This window comes from Nothobranchius furzeri, chromosome 5 (genome assembly GCF_043380555.1).
Source record: "Nothobranchius furzeri strain GRZ-AD chromosome 5, NfurGRZ-RIMD1, whole genome shotgun sequence".
Taxonomy (NCBI): Eukaryota; Metazoa; Chordata; class Actinopteri; order Cyprinodontiformes; family Nothobranchiidae; genus Nothobranchius; species Nothobranchius furzeri.
This window is the reverse complement of record NC_091745.1, coordinates 73190751-73208130: the sequence shown is the minus strand read 5'-3', so window position 1 is coordinate 73208130 and position 17380 is coordinate 73190751. Positions and strand designations below refer to the sequence as shown.

General features: G+C 43.0%; 2 protein-coding genes and 1 long non-coding RNA gene across 4 annotated transcripts; 2 read left to right on the top strand and 1 right to left on the bottom strand.

The window, feature by feature from the left end:
* Positions 1-365: 365 nt before the first annotated feature.
* nat14 (N-acetyltransferase 14 (GCN5-related, putative)) lies at positions 366-2196 on the top strand. Its single transcript, XM_015950144.3, has 4 exons — positions 366-584; positions 883-996; positions 1066-1371; positions 1450-2196. The coding sequence occupies exons 2-4, from the start codon at positions 916-918 to the stop codon at positions 1885-1887; spliced, it is 825 nt and encodes a 274-aa protein (XP_015805630.1). The 5' UTR covers positions 366-584; positions 883-915; the 3' UTR covers positions 1888-2196.
* Positions 2197-4736: 2540 nt separating this feature from the next.
* Positions 4737-10737, top strand: aicda (activation-induced cytidine deaminase). Its single transcript, XM_070551096.1, has 5 exons — positions 4737-4828; positions 7669-7834; positions 9943-10225; positions 10373-10488; positions 10572-10737. The coding sequence occupies exons 1-5, from the start codon at positions 4737-4739 to the stop codon at positions 10620-10622; spliced, it is 708 nt and encodes a 235-aa protein (XP_070407197.1). The 3' UTR covers positions 10623-10737.
* On the bottom strand, positions 4818-10373 carry LOC139069878 (uncharacterized). Of its 2 annotated transcripts, XR_011520548.1 has the most exons (4): positions 10032-10373; positions 9321-9399; positions 7745-7821; positions 4818-7679 (listed from the first exon to the last, which is right to left on the bottom strand). It is a non-coding gene; the product is annotated as an uncharacterized lncRNA (long non-coding RNA). The 2 variants fall into 2 exon arrangements; XR_011520547.1 differs by having other exon boundaries at positions 4818-7821.
* Positions 10738-17380: the final 6643 nt, after the last annotated feature.

The following is a 17380-nucleotide window of genomic DNA, read 5'->3' as shown; positions in this document are numbered from 1 at the left end:
TTTAAAAAACGATGGCTTTGCATGATGAACGTTTTTATTTTGTTTGAAAAACTCATTTAAATCGCCTTTTTTAACCATAAGAATAATATATTATTTATAGTACTCGCGTATTTTGCGCTGTTATGGGTATTCTCGTATTATTTGCGCAGCAGACTACTGAAGCAATATTCGTATGTTGGAACGTAACATTTTTAGCTAACAGAGGCACGAGATAAGTTTCCAAGACCACCTTAACGAGCTTAATAATTAAATTAGACTTAGATAATTTGTTTAAATATTGTTATTTTTATATTTAAGGCAAATATACTGATTACGCACACGGTGTACGTAGCGCTATCGACGCTTGTTTGTATTCCTGTAGGACTTACGTAGAGCGGATTAGGCGTACGCAAATGACGTAAACCGCCGCGTTTGTAACGTGAAACGTTTCCTAAAACAGCGAATTTGATTCCAGAATGACGTTCTCTCCGCACCAGCGACATTGCGGTTATTGAATGAAACCTTCACGGGCTTCGTGGACAAACAGGGACGCTAGTCCGTGTGTCGCCCGTCCTGGGCTCGATTTGAGCGGCGCCGTGCAGGAGGTAAGCGGGACTGGGATTCGGGGCTGGAGAGTTCACGTGGGTCCGGTTCCTGCAGCCCTAATAACCATACATGGTTCTGAAGCAGATCCTTTAACTTTAACTGCGGTTGATCCAAGTTTGTTGTATAAATGCAGAATAACGGTTCATTCTGTTAATCCCTCATAATCTAGTTGTTTGTTTTACCTTGGGGGTCTGCTTGGTGGTTAAGCTGCTGTGATTGACTGGAACAGCGTTTACACGTGAACTCATTTAAACTCGTCTAGAACATGTTTCAGTCTGATCTATTAAACATACACAGTGAGCCGAAGCTGTTGGATCACGAGGCCTAAACATGGTGAGGCTGGATCTCAACCAGGTGGTGATGAGGAGGATGAAGGAGGATGACATCGAAGCAGTGAAAGCCCTCATCAAGGTTTGTCAAGCCGCTTTCATTGTGCCCATATCAGCTTTTTATTGTAAACTTGTTTTGTTTTCTTTCCAGGAAGGGTGCGAGGGCACCGAGAACCGGCTCATCCTCCACATCCTCACGCGTCCGCTCTGCCTCTTCACCCTGGCTGTTTTCTCTTCAGTGCTGCGTTGCCTCGTCCACTCCTTCATCCTGGCCCTCGCTATTCCCGTCTTCCTGCTCATTGTCTTTCTAAAGATCACCATGCCTCGGTCAACAGGGGTTCTAGGCAGCAGCCGGCCCTATTGGGACTACGTGGGCAGCAGCTACAGAGGGTGTCAGGATGAGATCCTGCAGAATCCCTACAGTAGGATCAGTGGGAAAACACCGGGAAGTAAAAAGGTTTGAAAGCAATAGCTTTGTTTTGTAAACACTTCTGATATTTAATATTGATTTTTCTTTCTTCTTTTTTTTATGTAGCAAAGGCGCAAAATTGGACCTACAGAAAAAGAGATGCCATCAGAGGAGGTCACTGCTGAGCGAGAGCAGGCAGCAGGTCAGGTGTGGGTGGCGGACTGCGAGGGGGAGATCTTGGGCTGCATCTTCCAGGAGAGTGAGACACGCCCGGGCTTCAGGAGGATCTGCAGGCTGGTGACGGGCAGCTGGTATCGCAGGGAGGGTCTCGGTCGAATGCTGGTCCGGAGTCTGGAGCAGAGGGAGCTGGAGACCGGTACACACAGATTATACGCTCACGTCCCCTACCCGTCCAAACTGGCGGAAGCCTTCTTCAAGAAAGTGGGCTATCGACAGCTGGGGGAGGGGACTGATGAAGAAGATGAAGATGAGATAAAAACAGAGACTCCGGAGAGAGGATTTATGGGATACCCCCTCACTAAAGTCTTCTACAAAGATCTGTGAGGGATGCTGGACTTGTGCAGGTAAAGAAAGCTGAAAGGTGTCAAAAACAAAGTGTCTTCTCAGTGTGGTAACGCCTCCTATGGTCGTTTTTTTTCATTATGTGCAAAATGTATTAATTTGTGGAACTTTGTTTAACTTATGCAGGTATTTATTTATTATATGAGTTACTAAAACTCAAATCTCTCATTTGAAACGGCATCTTTCTGTTTTGATAACAGTCTTCATGATTTATTTATGCAAAAACATTACGACGTCTCAGGTGTGCTGTACAAATAACTACACGTGATAAAATAAAACGCTTCTGCAAAAGGTGTCTCCTGCTCAGTTTGTTTCTCTAGCTGAGCTACGTACGGGCGCCTTCGCTCCTTTCTGAAACCGTACAGATGTGTCGGTGTTTACAGTTACTGTATAGGAAATCTGTGTGGTTTTATGTGAATCTGCATCTTTTATCCGAGCGCTCCTCGTCTGTCTCCACTCACTTTCACACAATTGCGGGTTTATTAGTCTGCAGAATTCATCGTCATCTAAATCCAAACGCTTCTAATGAAAATGTGTTACTAATATGTTTTAAATGTCCTAAAGCTCACAGTGCATCAAACGTTCACACAGAAATCCTGTGTGGTTTGCAGGAGACAAGCAGCTCATGAGTGAAACTGCACGCGACCTCCTGCCTGAGGCTAACCTTAATATGGTTAGCAGCTCTCGCGCTTTCCTCTGAGCAGACCGACCCTCCTGCTAACCTCAGACCATCTCAGTGTCGCAGCATTCAGCCACAGATAAAACACTGCCGGATGTTTGCACACCTGTTGTGTGGAGACGAATATAGGCCCTGAGAGAACTGCTAAATCCTGCACGGCACTTTCGTTTTTTCATGAAAAACACAAACCATCTTTACAATATGCACATGTGAGGTTTGCCTTTTTGGAAAACACTGATTTATCTTGCAGGCATAAGAGCTGAGTCACTGAGCTCTAGTCTTTAGACACTTTTAACTTTCCTTCAGCTGAACACTCCCTGATTTAGCTGTAGCTTTCTCAGTGGCCTAGTGGTAGAGTGTCCGTCCTGAGACTGGGAGATCAGGGGTTCGACTCCTAGTCGGGTCATACCAAAGACTTTGAAAAAATGGGACCCAACGCCTCCCTGCTTGACACTCAGCATTAAGGGGTTGGATTGGGGGGTTAAGCCACCAAATGGTTCCCGAGCGCGGCTGTGTCTGCAGCTCACCGCTCCCCCAGGGGATGGGTCAAATGCGGAGAACAAATTTCGCACACACACCTGTGTGTGTGACAACTAATGGGACTTTAACTTTTTAGATTTAATGGCTCAGTGCGGTTATTTTTGGTCATTCATCAGGTTGTTTCCTCGTTGCTGCCGAGCTGCAGACACCTGCAAGCGGAGCCTCTGCCCGCCTGATCTGCAGCTATTATTGTTGTCAGGAAACAGATGTGAGCTCACACACTGGAAAGAAAGTCTGCTTGTAACTGTGGTCTTATGTGTCTGCACGGTACCGATGTGTGTGTGAGTGTGAGTGTGTGTGTGTGTGTGTGGGCGGGTGGGTTTCGGAAAATGTGACTTGGCACTTCCTACACTCGCTTTCTCCCCTCTGACTTTAGGTTAAATGCACATGTCTGGTCTTTGTGGACAACTCCGGCACACAAGACGCAGACAGTGCATGAGAGGAGGGCTGGTAGTGCACGTGAGCGTTCACGTGTGACTGAGAGATGACCTTGGTCAGCTGCGGTTGAGCCCAGAGAGCTGGATGGGAAGTGGTTACATACAGTCTGGCGTTTGATCAGCTCCTTGGAAGTTCAGGGGAGAAAAAAGGATCCATGCAGGCGAGCGCTGTCAGTAAGATGCGAGGCTGCACAGAGCATGCAGACACACTCCTGTGAATCAGTTGAAGCGTTGGGCCACCACACAATCATAGGATCAATTAGAGAAATTTGTTCCAGATGATGTACAGCATATAGACTGTGTTAATGGCATGGCTAACACACAGATGAGCTCCAAAAACAGCCACCCTGGGAAACGGTGAATTCCCCGAGCCACAGAGTGCACCAAAGGGTGAGGGGAGTCATGGGAAAGCCGGATGCCACCGAGAGAGCAGACAGAGCAAAGGAAACACGCTGATGATGTCTGAAAGGCTCACGAGCGAGATTCACACACACACACACACACATGCTGCGGTTGGTCAGGTGGTCCAGCAGACACGTTGGGTGAAGAAGGACGACTACAAATCTGCTCCCAGACGACAGAGTTTGGGAAAACCCAGATCAGGAGACAAGAGAGTTAAGGCCTCTGTGGTCTGGGAACGCCTGTGGCTCCACAGAATGTTGAGGGCCAGAGGAAGTGGGGGACAAGCTAGGCGGGAATCTTTAATGACATGAGGAGAGTGAAGGGGCAGGGTTACAGGAGGTCAATCAAGGTGAGGACATTTGTGCAAGTTTAAAAGGAAATTTGGAAAACTGAAGGGAATTAAATCGGGGTTTGGAAGTTTTCCATCCAACTGGTTAAATTTTCCAGTGGGGAAAAAATATCAGAAAACACTGAGGATTTAAAGGAATAGTTCACTTGTTTAATCAATACATTTGCAGTGGTTTCTATTAAGGAAGAATACCTTGTTAGTCGTTGTCCGGGGTAAAAAAACCACCGGTGCATCATTTCCAGGAACCACATCAGTGAGCCACATCACAGCTGAGCTTCAGACGGCAGGTTGTTGCTGATATTTGCACATCTCGCCACTGATTGGATAACAGCAATGCAACTCTACCGCTGACTTGCAATGCGGACATTTCATCCCCACAATTATCCAAATCCTGGAGGAGTTCTGCTGTGTGGTGAATTTGCTAATGCTAACTCTAGCTTCTACTAGCCAAGATGTTCCCTGCTGTTTCCTGGATGCTAAACCAACAGCAGCCTTCCCCGTCATGAGCCAAAATGGGTGAGTCCATGAATGTTAAGTGACAGTGAGACGTAGATCTGCCAGACTTTCTAATCCTGGAGATTCGCCATCTATTTTCTATCAGAAGCTAATGCAGGAGTTATGTGTAGGAGACTATTTTCATGTTCATCCTGCATGAAAAACTCTTGAGTAACCCATTCTAATCAGAAATAATCATTAAAAATGGCTTTTCAGTGTTCGACACCTTTAAAAAAGTCTGTGCTGCTGTGTAATCTGCCACTCTATGGAACTAGGGTTGGGACAATACCAAGTTTTGTAACTGTGACTCTTGTTAATTAGCATGTAATTCACATTTTGTAACACTTAACTTTCCTTTTGTAACAGGTCATTTAATTTTGTAGCATGTAATTCTCATTCTGTAACATGTAACTTCGGTACGTACCGTATTTTTACGACCATAGGGCGCACCGTGTTATAGGGTGCAGCTTCAGTTACGGGTGTCTTTTTGGTATTTAACACATACAAAAGGCGCACCGGGTTATAGGGCGCGGTACAACGTACCGGTAAAGCATCGGTGCGGGCTCGGGACTCGGAACATATCAGTGCAAACCAGACGTTGTGAAAATTACAAACAGCCAAAAGCATGCTTCACTTTACTGGTCTAGTCCTGGTTCAGACCTGGTTTAGAGCGCACGTGCACTTCCTCATTGCGTGCGCTGACGGCTCGTGCTCTTCTTATGCGCTGTGTTGAAGTTCAGAATGTGTTTAGTTGGTGGATTTAACCACATAAACTTTCCACATGAACAAAATCATATGTGTGTTATTAACAGGCCTAAGAAAATAGTGTGATTTGAATTGTGTTTTATTAAAAAAGGCAGCGGGAGCAAATATGAGTTCGGTTGTGCTTTATTTGAGTGCTATTAATTAATAATTAGATCCATCAAAGTCCTCATCTTCTGTATCTGATAAGAACAACTGGGCTAGAGTACAGTCACACACACCAGTTTCGCTCTCGTCACAGTCAGAGTCTGTCTCGCTGCCGTCCGTCTCCTCGTGAATGAAGCCGGCTTTTGCAAAAGCCCGAACAACAGTACAAGCAGACACATTAGCCCAAGCTTCCTCCACTTGCGAACCATGGACTCATTAATGCTGAATTCTCTCGCCGCCGCTCTATTCCCGTGTTTCTCCGCGTAGCTGTTCGCTTGCAGTTTAAACTGTGCTTCATAGGCGTGTCTCTCAGCAGGTGCCATTCTCAGGGTTGTCAGGACAATGTTCAGCATACCGCGCAAACCTGCCCTTTTGAACTATTCAGGGTCTGTCTTCGTTCATGTCCGCACGTTCTCGCCACGCCCCTTGCCGTTCTTGCCACGCCCCTTGCCTCCTACTACGTTTGCGTCTCACAACAACACAATAGGCGCACCGCACCATAGGGCGCGGCGTACATTTTGGAGAAAATTTAAGACTTTTAGGTGCACCTTATGGTCGTGAAAATATGGTAATATGAAACTTTTATTTAGTAGCTTGCAGAAAACAATCAATGTACAACTTTCAAAACACAAATCTCAGTCTACAGTTACAAACATTTCGTCCCAATTCTAGCTTGCTTCCAACAGGAATCGTCTTGAGCAGGAATCCAAGACTCATGATTGGCTGGTCAGACATAGCTTGTCATTGGTTGCTTGGGAAGGAAGCTAGAATTGGGACAAAATGTTTCTAACTGTAGACTGAGATGTGTGTTTTGAGAGTTGTGATTTAAAACGTGTACATTGATTGTTTTTTTGCAAGTTACAAAATGAAAATTTCATGTTACGTGTCAAATGTTACGTGTTACAAAACAAGAATTGCGTGCTACAAAACGTAAGTTAAAATTACAAAATATGTTACTGGTTGCAAAGCTTTGTACAAGTTACCTGTAATATTGTCCCAATCGTAGTTCCATACTACTCATTCTAGCAATAAATAAATAAAAATCAAAGAAAAGTGAAAAAAAAATCCTTTCTTTAAATAAAATAAAATAAAGCAATATTCAAATTTTGAGCTGATTTGTGCTGCAGAAAGTGACAACCACCTCTTCTGCATCACGCCCGCTCAAACTGACTGAAAATTGTTTCTGTCCAACCAGAAGCTGTCTCTGCTTTATGCAGGATGTTTATGATTAGAGGTGTAGATTCTCAGTTCCCCCCTCCTTAACCCCCTAAAGACACACACACACACACACACACACACACACACACACACACACACACACACACACACACACACACACACACACACACACACACACACACACACACACACACATTCACTTTTTCTCATTTTCCTCCATTTAATCCCGAGTGACGAAGCAAAGCGCATCTTTCAAAATGATCACAAAGCTCGACAGGTGAGACAGACATGCATTTTATTCATCTGTTGCATTTTTCTGCCTTTTTCTCACGTTGCACACGCAAATCGGGTTCAAAGAATGAATCGGGAAGTTTATTCTTAAAGCATTTACTACACTAGCCTCCTTTAATGACATTTTATTCATGAACGCTCAGGTTTCAGTATTAATAATTGATGAACGACTGTCTTGGTTTCACTAAAAGTTGTGAAACTGAGAGCGAGAGAAAGGTTTGTTAGTGAATGTTAGTTGTTGTCTGAATGCCCACTGTTCACATTCAGCAAACCGCAGACTTTACATGTTTGTCTTGCTTTCTTTTCAAATGAATCTAAAGAATTTGAACAGATTTTCTCACAGATAAATAAACAGTTCAGCTCCTTATTTAATCCTTCTGATTGAGAAAACAGCTGCTCTTTAAACGTGATCCGTCTTTAGTCTGCTGAGCGACATTGGCTTATAAAAAAAGGAAATCTCCTCTTTTCCCTGTTTGTTCCAGCATTCTCCTGCCTAAAAAGAAGTTCATCTATCATTATAAGAACATGCGCTGGGCGAGAGGTCGGTGTGAGACGTACCTGTGTTTTGTGGTGAAAAGGCGAGCGGGCCCAGACTCCTTGTCCTTTGACTTTGGACATCTTCGCAATCGCAATGGCTGTCATGTGGAGGTAAATAAGCAGCGAAGAGATGATAAATAACTGAACACATTGTGATTTTATGTAATAAAACTGTACATCATGATATATAGAAAATTGGGTTTTCGATTCTTACATTTTCTTCAGATTTTATTACATTGCAGACATTAAAACACACAATATATCTAAAGTTTTATTTCATTTTAAAACTAAAAAAACAAAGTTTTGGCTGCTTTGTAATGAAGCCATTCCTTCTCACAAACCTCCCAGCCAGCACACATATAGGTGGGCTCCATATGGAATATATATGGGTCCCAACAGGGTTTGGCTGCAGTTTCCACAGTGGCCCCATGGGGGCTTGCCCAGAAAGGTTTTTGCCCACATAGATTTTAACAGGCCCTACATGGGTTTTCAGAGGGTTTGACATTGGCAAATTAAAATCTTTGCTAGCAACCCCCCGTGGAGCCACCATGGAAACTGCGGACAAACCCTTATGGGGCCCATTCGGCTTCCCCATATATATTCTATATGGGGCCCACCTACGTGGGCTGGCTGGGCTAAAATACAATAAAATGTTGAAATGGCGATGTTTTTATAGGCAGGCCTACGTGGAATTAATATTGAGCACAAAAAAGAGGATGTGTGTTTCATCTTGAGGTCTAAATATGCCGCTCTGAAATGTTGAATCACTTTCCGATGATTATGATCCCCACACAGCCATCACATCTGCCCTGATGCAACCCCAAACACCATAAAAACAGTGTTTTTTTTTTTTCATTTTTGAATGGGAAACTTTGATTTTCTTAACTTTTGGGCATATTTTAAGTGAAGGTTTTTTTTTGGATGACTTCCAGCTCAGAGAACACACTTTGGCATAAGGTACTTAAAAGTCAACTTGTTTGTATCTTTAATACATTTGCAGCAGTTGCTAGTAGAAACGAATGTCTTGTAAGTTGCTCTCTGGGGAAAAAAAGCTCCGGCGTGCCTGTTTCAGGAAGTAGAAATCAGCTGGGGGAGAAAGTAGCTTCCGACGGCAGGATTTGGAGTCTTACCTCCTGATATTTGGACATCTCGCCGCCTGTGATAGGATAACAGCAACACAACTTTACCACTGACTCTGTTTGCAACGTTGATGTTTTATCTCCACAAATACCACAAGCCTGGAGAAGTTCTGCTGTGTGGTGGAGATGCTAACGCTAACCGTTAGCTTATACTAGCCAAGACATTCTCTGCTGTTTTCTGGACGCTAAAACAACAACAGCCTTCCCCGTCATGAGCCAAGATAAGTGAGTTCATGTTAAGTGACAGTGTGATGTAGGTCTGTCAGGCTTTTCGGAAACCGAGCAATTTTCCATCTAATAGAAGCTAATGCAGGAAATAGGGGTAGAAGACTATGTTCACGTTCTGAAACAGTGACAGATCATTTTTAAAACAATGAGTAAAAGCAGTTTCTCAGTGAAATTGGTCTTTAGCATAAACCCTAAACATTTTAGGAGGAGTTTAAGGATAAAACAGTTACCGGAGCTTGACTCACACTTTCCAAAAGACACCCTCGTCCAGCTGATGATCCACTGTTCTTGATCCTGTCGGCTGAGGCCCTAAAAATGAAAGGTGTTACTCATTTCAACTATGTTTCTGTTATATGATGTATGTAAGTGAAGCTGATAAAACAAAATTTAACTACAATGCAGTAAAAGTCTAATTAATTGTAAAAATCTGGATTGTTATCCCGACTAACTCAAACTCCCATAGAGACCCATTTGAGGTTTAGATGTGGGTGACGGTGGCACAGGAGTTAAGTGCTCACCTCGTAATCAGAAGGTTGCAGGTTCGAGCCCCGCTCAGTCTGCCGCTGTGGCTGTCGTTGTGTCCTTGGGCAAGACACTTAACCCACCTTTCCTGCTGGTGGTGATCGGAGGGACCGGTAGCACCAGTGCTCAGCTGCCTCGCCTCTGTCAGTGCGCCCCAGGGCAGCTGTGGCTCCATCGTAGCTCATCCCCACCAGTGTGTGAATGTGTGTGTGAATGGGTGAATGACTGATTGTGTTGTAAAGCGCCTTGGGGGGTTCCAGGACTCTAGAAGGCGCTATATCAGACCATTTACAAAAGTGCCTTATGTTTGTGTTCTTGCGTTTTCTGTAGTTGTTGTTTCTGCGCCACCTGGGAGCCCTGTGCCCAGGCTTGTGGGGTTATGGAGTAACTGGTGAGAAAAAAGTCAGCTACTCCATTACCTGGTTTTGCTCCTGGTCTCCCTGCGCCAACTGCTCCTTCCGACTGGCCCAGTTCCTCACCCAGACGCCCAATCTCCGCCTCAGGATCTTTGTCTCTCGTCTCTACTTCTGCGACTTGGAGGACAGTCGTGAAAGAGAAGGCCTGAGATTGCTGAAGAAGACTGGCGTGCACATCACTGTCATGAGCTACAAGGGTGAGGGAGGGAAACAGGGCCCATGAGGCGAAGTTTGAGACCAGTTAAATGCATTTGGTTTGGTTTGGTTTAAAAAAATCACAATTTATCTTCATTTCTGGATTTTAAAACCATGATTTTTTTTTTTTTTTGCTCATCTTTCTCCAGATTACTTCTACTGCTGGCAGACCTTTGTGGCTCGTAATCAGACCAAGTTCAAGCCTTGGGAAGGTCTTCACCAAAATGCTGTTCGCCTGTCCAGGAAACTCAACCGCATTCTCCAGGTACAACTTTAATCACACAACTCGTTTCCTTTCTGGATACCACTTTTGATCATGTTCCTTCTTTCTTCTATTTCTTTCCGTAGCCCTGCGAGACAGAAGATTTAAGAGATGCTTTCAAGCTTCTCGGACTGTGAAACTTTCTTCGGACCTTCTCTGGTGTTGGCATTAAGTCTGAAAAGAAACATGTCAGTGTTGGGTTTATCACTACAACCGCTAAACTGAGAAAAAATAAAGTTGTAGCAAGGCTTGCCATTTTAGTTAGCTGCTGCTTGCTGTTTCTGTAGCTTGATGTGAAAATACAGTTGAAGATAACACATCTCAGCCAGGTCATGCTAGTCATGTTTGTTTTACCTGCTAAAATAAAGTCAGACAAAAATGTATAAATATTGTTTTGTGTTATTGAAGTTAGCAGCAATGTTAGCTTTTTGTTAGCTTGTTATCCATTAGCTCTGCTAATGATTAGAAGGTGGAACATTGAGGGAGACTGATTATCTCAAATTAGAATTAATTGAGGCAAACATCCCGCCTCTGACTGGCTAACATCAGCGTGACTCTTCCACTGCCTTTGTTAACAAAACTCAAGATAATGTAAAACATTTTCTGTGGTAAAAAAAAACCCGCAACATAGACAGTTTATTTCCACAAATACTACCAGTCTGGTAGTTCTCTGCCAGATTCTGGAGTTGCTAATGCTAACGGTTAGCTTCTACTAGTCGAGATGCACAGTGCTCTCTCCTGGCCGCTAAATCAATGCAACCTACTGTGTTCGCAAGCTAAGATGGGCGAGGCCATGAAAGATAACTCTCCCTGTGAGGTAGAAGAAACTGTTTTTTTCTGACCCAAGCATTTTTCTGTCTACTTTCTTACTACGGCTAATGCAGTCGATAGACGTTAAAGAAAATATTCACGTTCATGCATGCATGGAAAACTCAGAGTAACTGATCTAATCTGAAAAAGCAAAAGTATCTCAGCAAAAAAGACCTTTAAGACTGAATACCTCCAGCTGCTCTCAGCAATGAATGCAAGAAGCTTCACAACTGCACCCCTCCAATCAGGGTCAAGGTGGGAGTTTGTTTATATCAGACATGCAAGATTGAAATGTTATACTACAGAAGCTGCTGTCCGATGTTTTCTGATGACTCTGTAGTGGTTGGATCAATCACTGAGGGAGATGAGGCTGAGTACAGGGTAGCAGTGAACAGCTGTTTAGTGAGTAGTATTCTCAAGTTTCAGTCTCCCCTCTGCAACTGAGAAATCAAATTTAATCAGGGAATCCAAATTATCCACCTGTCTGCTTGACCTTCTCCCCACAGCGCTACTTAAAGCCTGTCTTCCATCATTGGTTCCTCTCATATCCACCATCATTTACTCTTCGCTGAGTACCGGAGTTATTCCTGCAGCATTAAAAACTGCCTGTATCACTCCGATTCTCAAAAAGCCCGATGCGGATCCCACCAGCTTTGATCATCTTCGTCCAATATCTAAATTACCATTTATTTCCAAAATCCTTGAAAAAGTTGTTGCTTCTCAGCTTCACTCATATCTCAATTCTCATAATCTATATGAACAATTCCAATCTGGTTTCAGACCACAACACAGCACGGAGACAGCACTAGTAAAAATCACAAATTATCTACTAATGGCAGCAGACTCAGGCCATCTCTCCATTCTGGTTTTACTAGATCTAAGTGCTGCATTTGACACCATTTCTCACAGCACACTTCTCAAAAGATTAGCATCTATCGGCATTAGTCACACATCCCTAGCCTGGTTCACCTCATACATATCGGATCATACTCAGTTCATTCAACTTCAGTCTCACTCTTCTAGTTCTTCCCCGGTTACTGCAGGAGTTCCCCAAGGCTCAGTTCTAGGCCCTCTTTTATTTATCATCTATTTGCTCCCCCTTGGTTACATTTTCCGCAAATACAACGTTGATTTTCACTGTTATGCTGGTGACACCCAGCTGTACATTTCCTCCAATCCAAATGCATCCCTTCCACCAATCTACCTCTCTAACTGTCTATCTGAAATTAGATCTTGGCTCTCTCAGAACCTATTTAAACTAAACAGCAATAAAACGGAACTCCTACTCATTGGCACCGCTTCTGTTTAAAAAAATTCTCCCAACTTCTCTATCAATATTGACGACTCCACAGTTCACCCATCCTTACAGGTAAAAAGTCTTGGTGTCATACTAGATGGTACACTTTCATTCCAATCTCACATTAACCATGTTACTCGAGTCGCATATTACCATCTTCGCAATATAAACAGACTCCGTCCTTTTCTCACGCCTCATGCTGCTGCATTCCTCGTTCATATTCTCGTCACCTCTCGCGTCGACTATTGTAATTCCCTTCTGTTTGGTCTCCCAACTAAATCCCTTCATAAACTCCAACTTCTCCAGAACTCTGCAGCACACATCATTACTGGGACCCCCTCAAGAAATCACATCACTCCTGTTCTTAAAAACCTACACTGGTTGCCAATAGAAACCAGGATCATATACAAGATCCTACTACTTACATTTAAATCTGTACATAGCATGGCTCCACTTTATCTATGTAACTTACTAACTATTGCAACCACTTCCCGATCTCTTAGATCCCCATCTGCACTCCATCTGGTTCAACCTCGAGCTCGCCTTACCACCATGGGGAGCAGAGCTTTCAGTTGCTCTGCTCCACGGCTCTGGAGCTCACTTCCCTCTGCCATTAGAAATATGGACTCTTTTCCATTATTCAAGGCACACCTCAGAACCCACTTATTCAAACAAGTTTATTCCCTTTAGACCTAGACTTTAGAATTGTTTCAAATTTGAATGTATCATGTTTGTTCTTATTGCCCTATCTAACCTCTGTTGTTTTTTGTTTTTATATTTGTAAGGGGACCTTGGGTTTTTGAGAAAGGTGCCCTCAAATAAAATGTATTATTATTATTATTATTATTATTACATCTGCAGCTTTGTGTAGCAAAGACTAAATATTTTACTGGAAGGCCAGAATGGAAATGATAGATTATTAAAATATATCTTGTCATGTTAATTGGGCCAAGAACAGGACATTTTGTAAGCATGGTCAAAGTTGTCTCTATTTTCAAAGACAGCTGAGGTCTTTTAACATCTGTCAGAAGAAGCTTGTGATGTTTTCTTAATCTGTGGTGGCTGGTGCGATTCTTCACGCTGTGTCATGCTGGTGCAGCAGTCTGAAGGTGGTGGACACCAACAGGATGAATAAACTGATAAACAGAAGGTTGGTGATGTAGTCGGAGTGGAGCTGTCTGTGTCTGACAAGAAAATGCTGCAATAAAAGGTAACATCAATCAATCAATCAATCAAATTGTATTTGTATAGCACCTTCTACAACATTATCGGAAGCCCAAGGTGCTGAACAACATCATTAAAAGAAAAACATTTCCAGTACATGGGCATAAAAGCATGATAAAAACATAAAATCATAAAATATCAAGCAAACACTATTACAGATAAGAGATATCGGAATAAGACTAATCGATAAAAAAACAAATGTCGGACAAAATAAAACCAAGCATCTGGGTTAAAAAGAAGAATAGTTAAAACCATAATGTTAGGGCAATTCAAATGACCCTAGCGCTAAAACGCAATCAAATAAAAATGAGTCTTTAAACGAGACTTAAAGACTTGAAGGGATGGTGCCTGCCTAATGCTCAGTGGCAATTCGTTCCACAGAGTTGGAGCCAAAATAGAAAAAGCACGACAACCCCTCGATCGAAATTTCGACCGGGGGACCACCAGAAGTTCCTGCTCGGCTGAGCGAAGACACCGAGATGGAGCATACCTGTTCAAAAGCGCAGTAATGTACGAGGGGGCACTGCCCTGGAGGGCCTTATAAACGAGAGTTAAGATTTTAAACTGAGCTCGATATTTTACCGGGAGCCAGTGCAGAGCATCCAGCACTGGGGTAATGTGCTCTCGACATCTAGTGCCTGTCAGGAACCTAGCCACAGAGTTCTGCACATAAACATAAAAAAAGATTAACTCCATTATATGTAGATGAGGGGCAGGAGCTATAGTATATTTTTCCTCAATTCACTTTTATCTACCATCTAATCAAAACAACCATTCACACTACACAGGTCCTTCTAAAAAATTAGCATATTGTGATAAAGTTCATTATTTTCTGTAATGTACTGAAAAACATTAGACTTTCATATATAGTAGATTCATTACACACAACTGAAGTAGTTCAAGCCTTTTGTTGTTTCTAATATTGATGATTTTGGTATACAGCTCATGAAAACCCCAAATTCTTATCTCAAACAATTAGCATATCATGAAAAGGTTCTCTACACGAGTTATTAACCGTATCATCTGAATCAACTAATTCACTCTTGTAATGTCATGAAGGAGCTATTCCTCCGAGGGTTATTTAGCCTCTCTCCACAGATGCCTCTGACACAGTACTAATCTGCATGAGACAGCCTCAAGGTCATGCATTCGCTTCTAAACTGCTTCCTTTCCAGCTCAAGAGAAGAAGGACGATAAAAGACTCTTTCCTTTTAATAAATCAAAAGATCTCTATTTTTAATAAAGCTAATCAAACAAAGTGTTAATCAATAATATAATCTTGACCAATCTGTGAAATAACAATGTTATGATTAATATGCTTTAATAAGTAATATGACTTAATCTAGCTGCACTAGACATTCTGACTACTCAAAATGTAAACGCATGACACATTGTGTACTCATCCAATCAGAACCTTCCTTTCTGAAGCGTGGCATAGTCTCTGTGGTGTTTATAAATCTGCCAACTTTGATTCGACCAGAAATCAAAACATCCAGATTAATAAAACCAGTCCCACGCCATCTTAGTTCAGTTCTCTGAGTTCTCTACAGTTCACCGCGTGCTAAGCGAAGTATCGGACCGGCCATCCGGACTTCCTTTTTAAGCAAAGAACCGACAAGCTGGATAAAATCTGTTGCATTTTACCAACCAAGCAACGGTTCCTTTCAGAATAAAAGCTGAACTCACTGACCAAAGTGGGGTCCATCTGACGCTGTGAATCAACTGTCGCTTTTTACCTGGAGACAATCCAAAGACTAGTCTGTCGTACTGCTGACGCTGTTTCTCCGGGATCTGGTACCGAAAGGGGGGTCCGAGGACCTGGCATTCTGGATCTGTACGGAGGTCTCATCTCAAGGGTATGTGTAGAGCGACAAATATGGCATCTCATGTGTTTATGAAACTCCGATTAAACTCTGATCATAGCTAAAAGCAAAACATCACAACATCATTCAGACTTGCTTCTCCAGATACGAGAGTTCTGATTACAACATCACTCACACATACACCATCCATCTCAAGTCTCATTGACACCAGATCCATTCATCACTTAGAGCTTAGAGTTACTCTTGCTTAAAATTCTTTTAAATTGTTTAGAAATAAATCTTCTTAAACGTTTTAAAGGTGACTCTCTCTTCTCTTGTCTCTGAGTTAATACAAATGTTACATAATCCCTGCAATAAAAAGTCCCAATCTTCTGGTTAAAATAACCCAACGGTCCGTAAGGTTGATTTCATATTTACTATGGAATTTTACGTCTTACGGGTCCTTAATTAGATGTAAATTAACTCTTTTACACTCTAAACACCTGCAAAAGATTCCAGAGGCTTTTAAAAACTCCCAACCTGGTTCATTACTCAAAACCGCAATCATGGGTAAGACTGCTGTCCAGAAGGCCATCACTGACACCCTCAAGCAAGTGGGTAAGACACAGAAAGACATTTCTGACCGAATAAACTGTTCCCAGAGTGCTGTATCAAGGCACCTCAGTGGGAAGTGTGTGGGAAGGAAAAAGTGTGGCAGAAAACGCTGCACAACGAGAAGAGGTGACCGGACTCTGAGGAAGATTGTGGAGAAGGACCGATTCCAGACCTTGGGCGACCTGCGGAAGCAGGGACTGAGTCTGGAGTAGAAACATCCAGAGCCACCGTGTACAGGCGTGTGCAGGAAATGGGCTACAGGTGCTGCGTTCCCCAGGTCAAGCCACTTTTGAACCAGAAACAGCAGCAGAAGCGCCTGACCTGGGCTACAGAGAAGCAGCACTGGACTGTTGCTCAGTGGTCCAAAGTACTTTATTTCGGATGAAAGCAAATTGTGCATGTCATTCAGAAATCAAGGTGCCAGAGTCTGGAGGAAGACTGGGCAGAGGGAAATGCCAAAATGCCTGAAGTCCAGTGTCAATTACCCCACAATCAGTGATGGTCTGGAGTGCCATGTCAGCTGCTGGTGTTGGTCCACTGTGTTTTATCAAGGGCAGGGTCAATGCAGCTAGCTATCAGGAGATTTTGGAGCACTTCATGCTTCCATCTGCTGAAAAGCTTTATGGAGATGAAGATTTCATTTTTCAGCACGACCTGGCACCTCCTCACAGTGCCAAAACCACTGGTAAATGGTTTACTGACCATGGTATTACTGTGCTCAACTGGCCTGCCAACTCTCCTGACCTGAACCCCATAGAGAATCTGTGGGATAGTGTGAAGAGAAAGTTGAGAGACGTAAGAACCAACACTGTGGATGAGCTATTGAAGCATCCTGGGCCTCCATAACACTTCAGCAGACTGATTGCCTCCATGCCATGCCGCATTGAAGCAGTCATTCCTGCAACAGGATTTCCGACCAAGTATTGAGCATAACTGAACATAATTATTTGAAGGTTGACTTTTTTTGTATTAAAAACACTTTTCTTTTATTGGTAGGATGAAATATGCAAATTTTTTGAGAAAGGAATTTTGGGTTTTCATGAGCTGTATGCCACAATCATCAATATTAGAAACAATAAAAGGCTTGAACTACCTCAGTTGTGTGTAATGAATCTAATATATATGAAAGTCTAATGTTTATCAGTAC

What these genes read in the sequence shown, in the direction of transcription:
- nat14 (XM_015950144.3), top strand. Translation starts at nt 916, where the DNA reads ATGGTGAGGCTGGATCTCAACCAGGTGGTGATGAGGAGGATGAAGGAG. An exon ending in CAGTGAAAGCCCTCATCAAG is followed by an intron (nt 997 to 1,065) that starts GTTTGTCAAGCC and finishes TTTTCTTTCCAG; the next exon opens with GAAGGGTGCGAGGGCACCGA. An exon ending in AAACACCGGGAAGTAAAAAG is followed by an intron (nt 1,372 to 1,449) that starts GTTTGAAAGCAA and finishes TTTTTTATGTAG; the next exon opens with CAAAGGCGCAAAATTGGACC.
- aicda (XM_070551096.1), top strand. Translation starts at nt 4,737, where the DNA reads ATGCTAACTCTAGCTTCTACTAGCCAAGATGTTCCCTGCTGTTTCCTG. An exon ending in CCCGTCATGAGCCAAAATGG is followed by an intron (nt 4,829 to 7,668) that starts GTGAGTCCATGA and finishes TGTTTGTTCCAG; the next exon opens with CATTCTCCTGCCTAAAAAGA. An exon ending in CACTGTCATGAGCTACAAGG is followed by an intron (nt 10,226 to 10,372) that starts GTGAGGGAGGGA and finishes ATCTTTCTCCAG; the next exon opens with ATTACTTCTACTGCTGGCAG.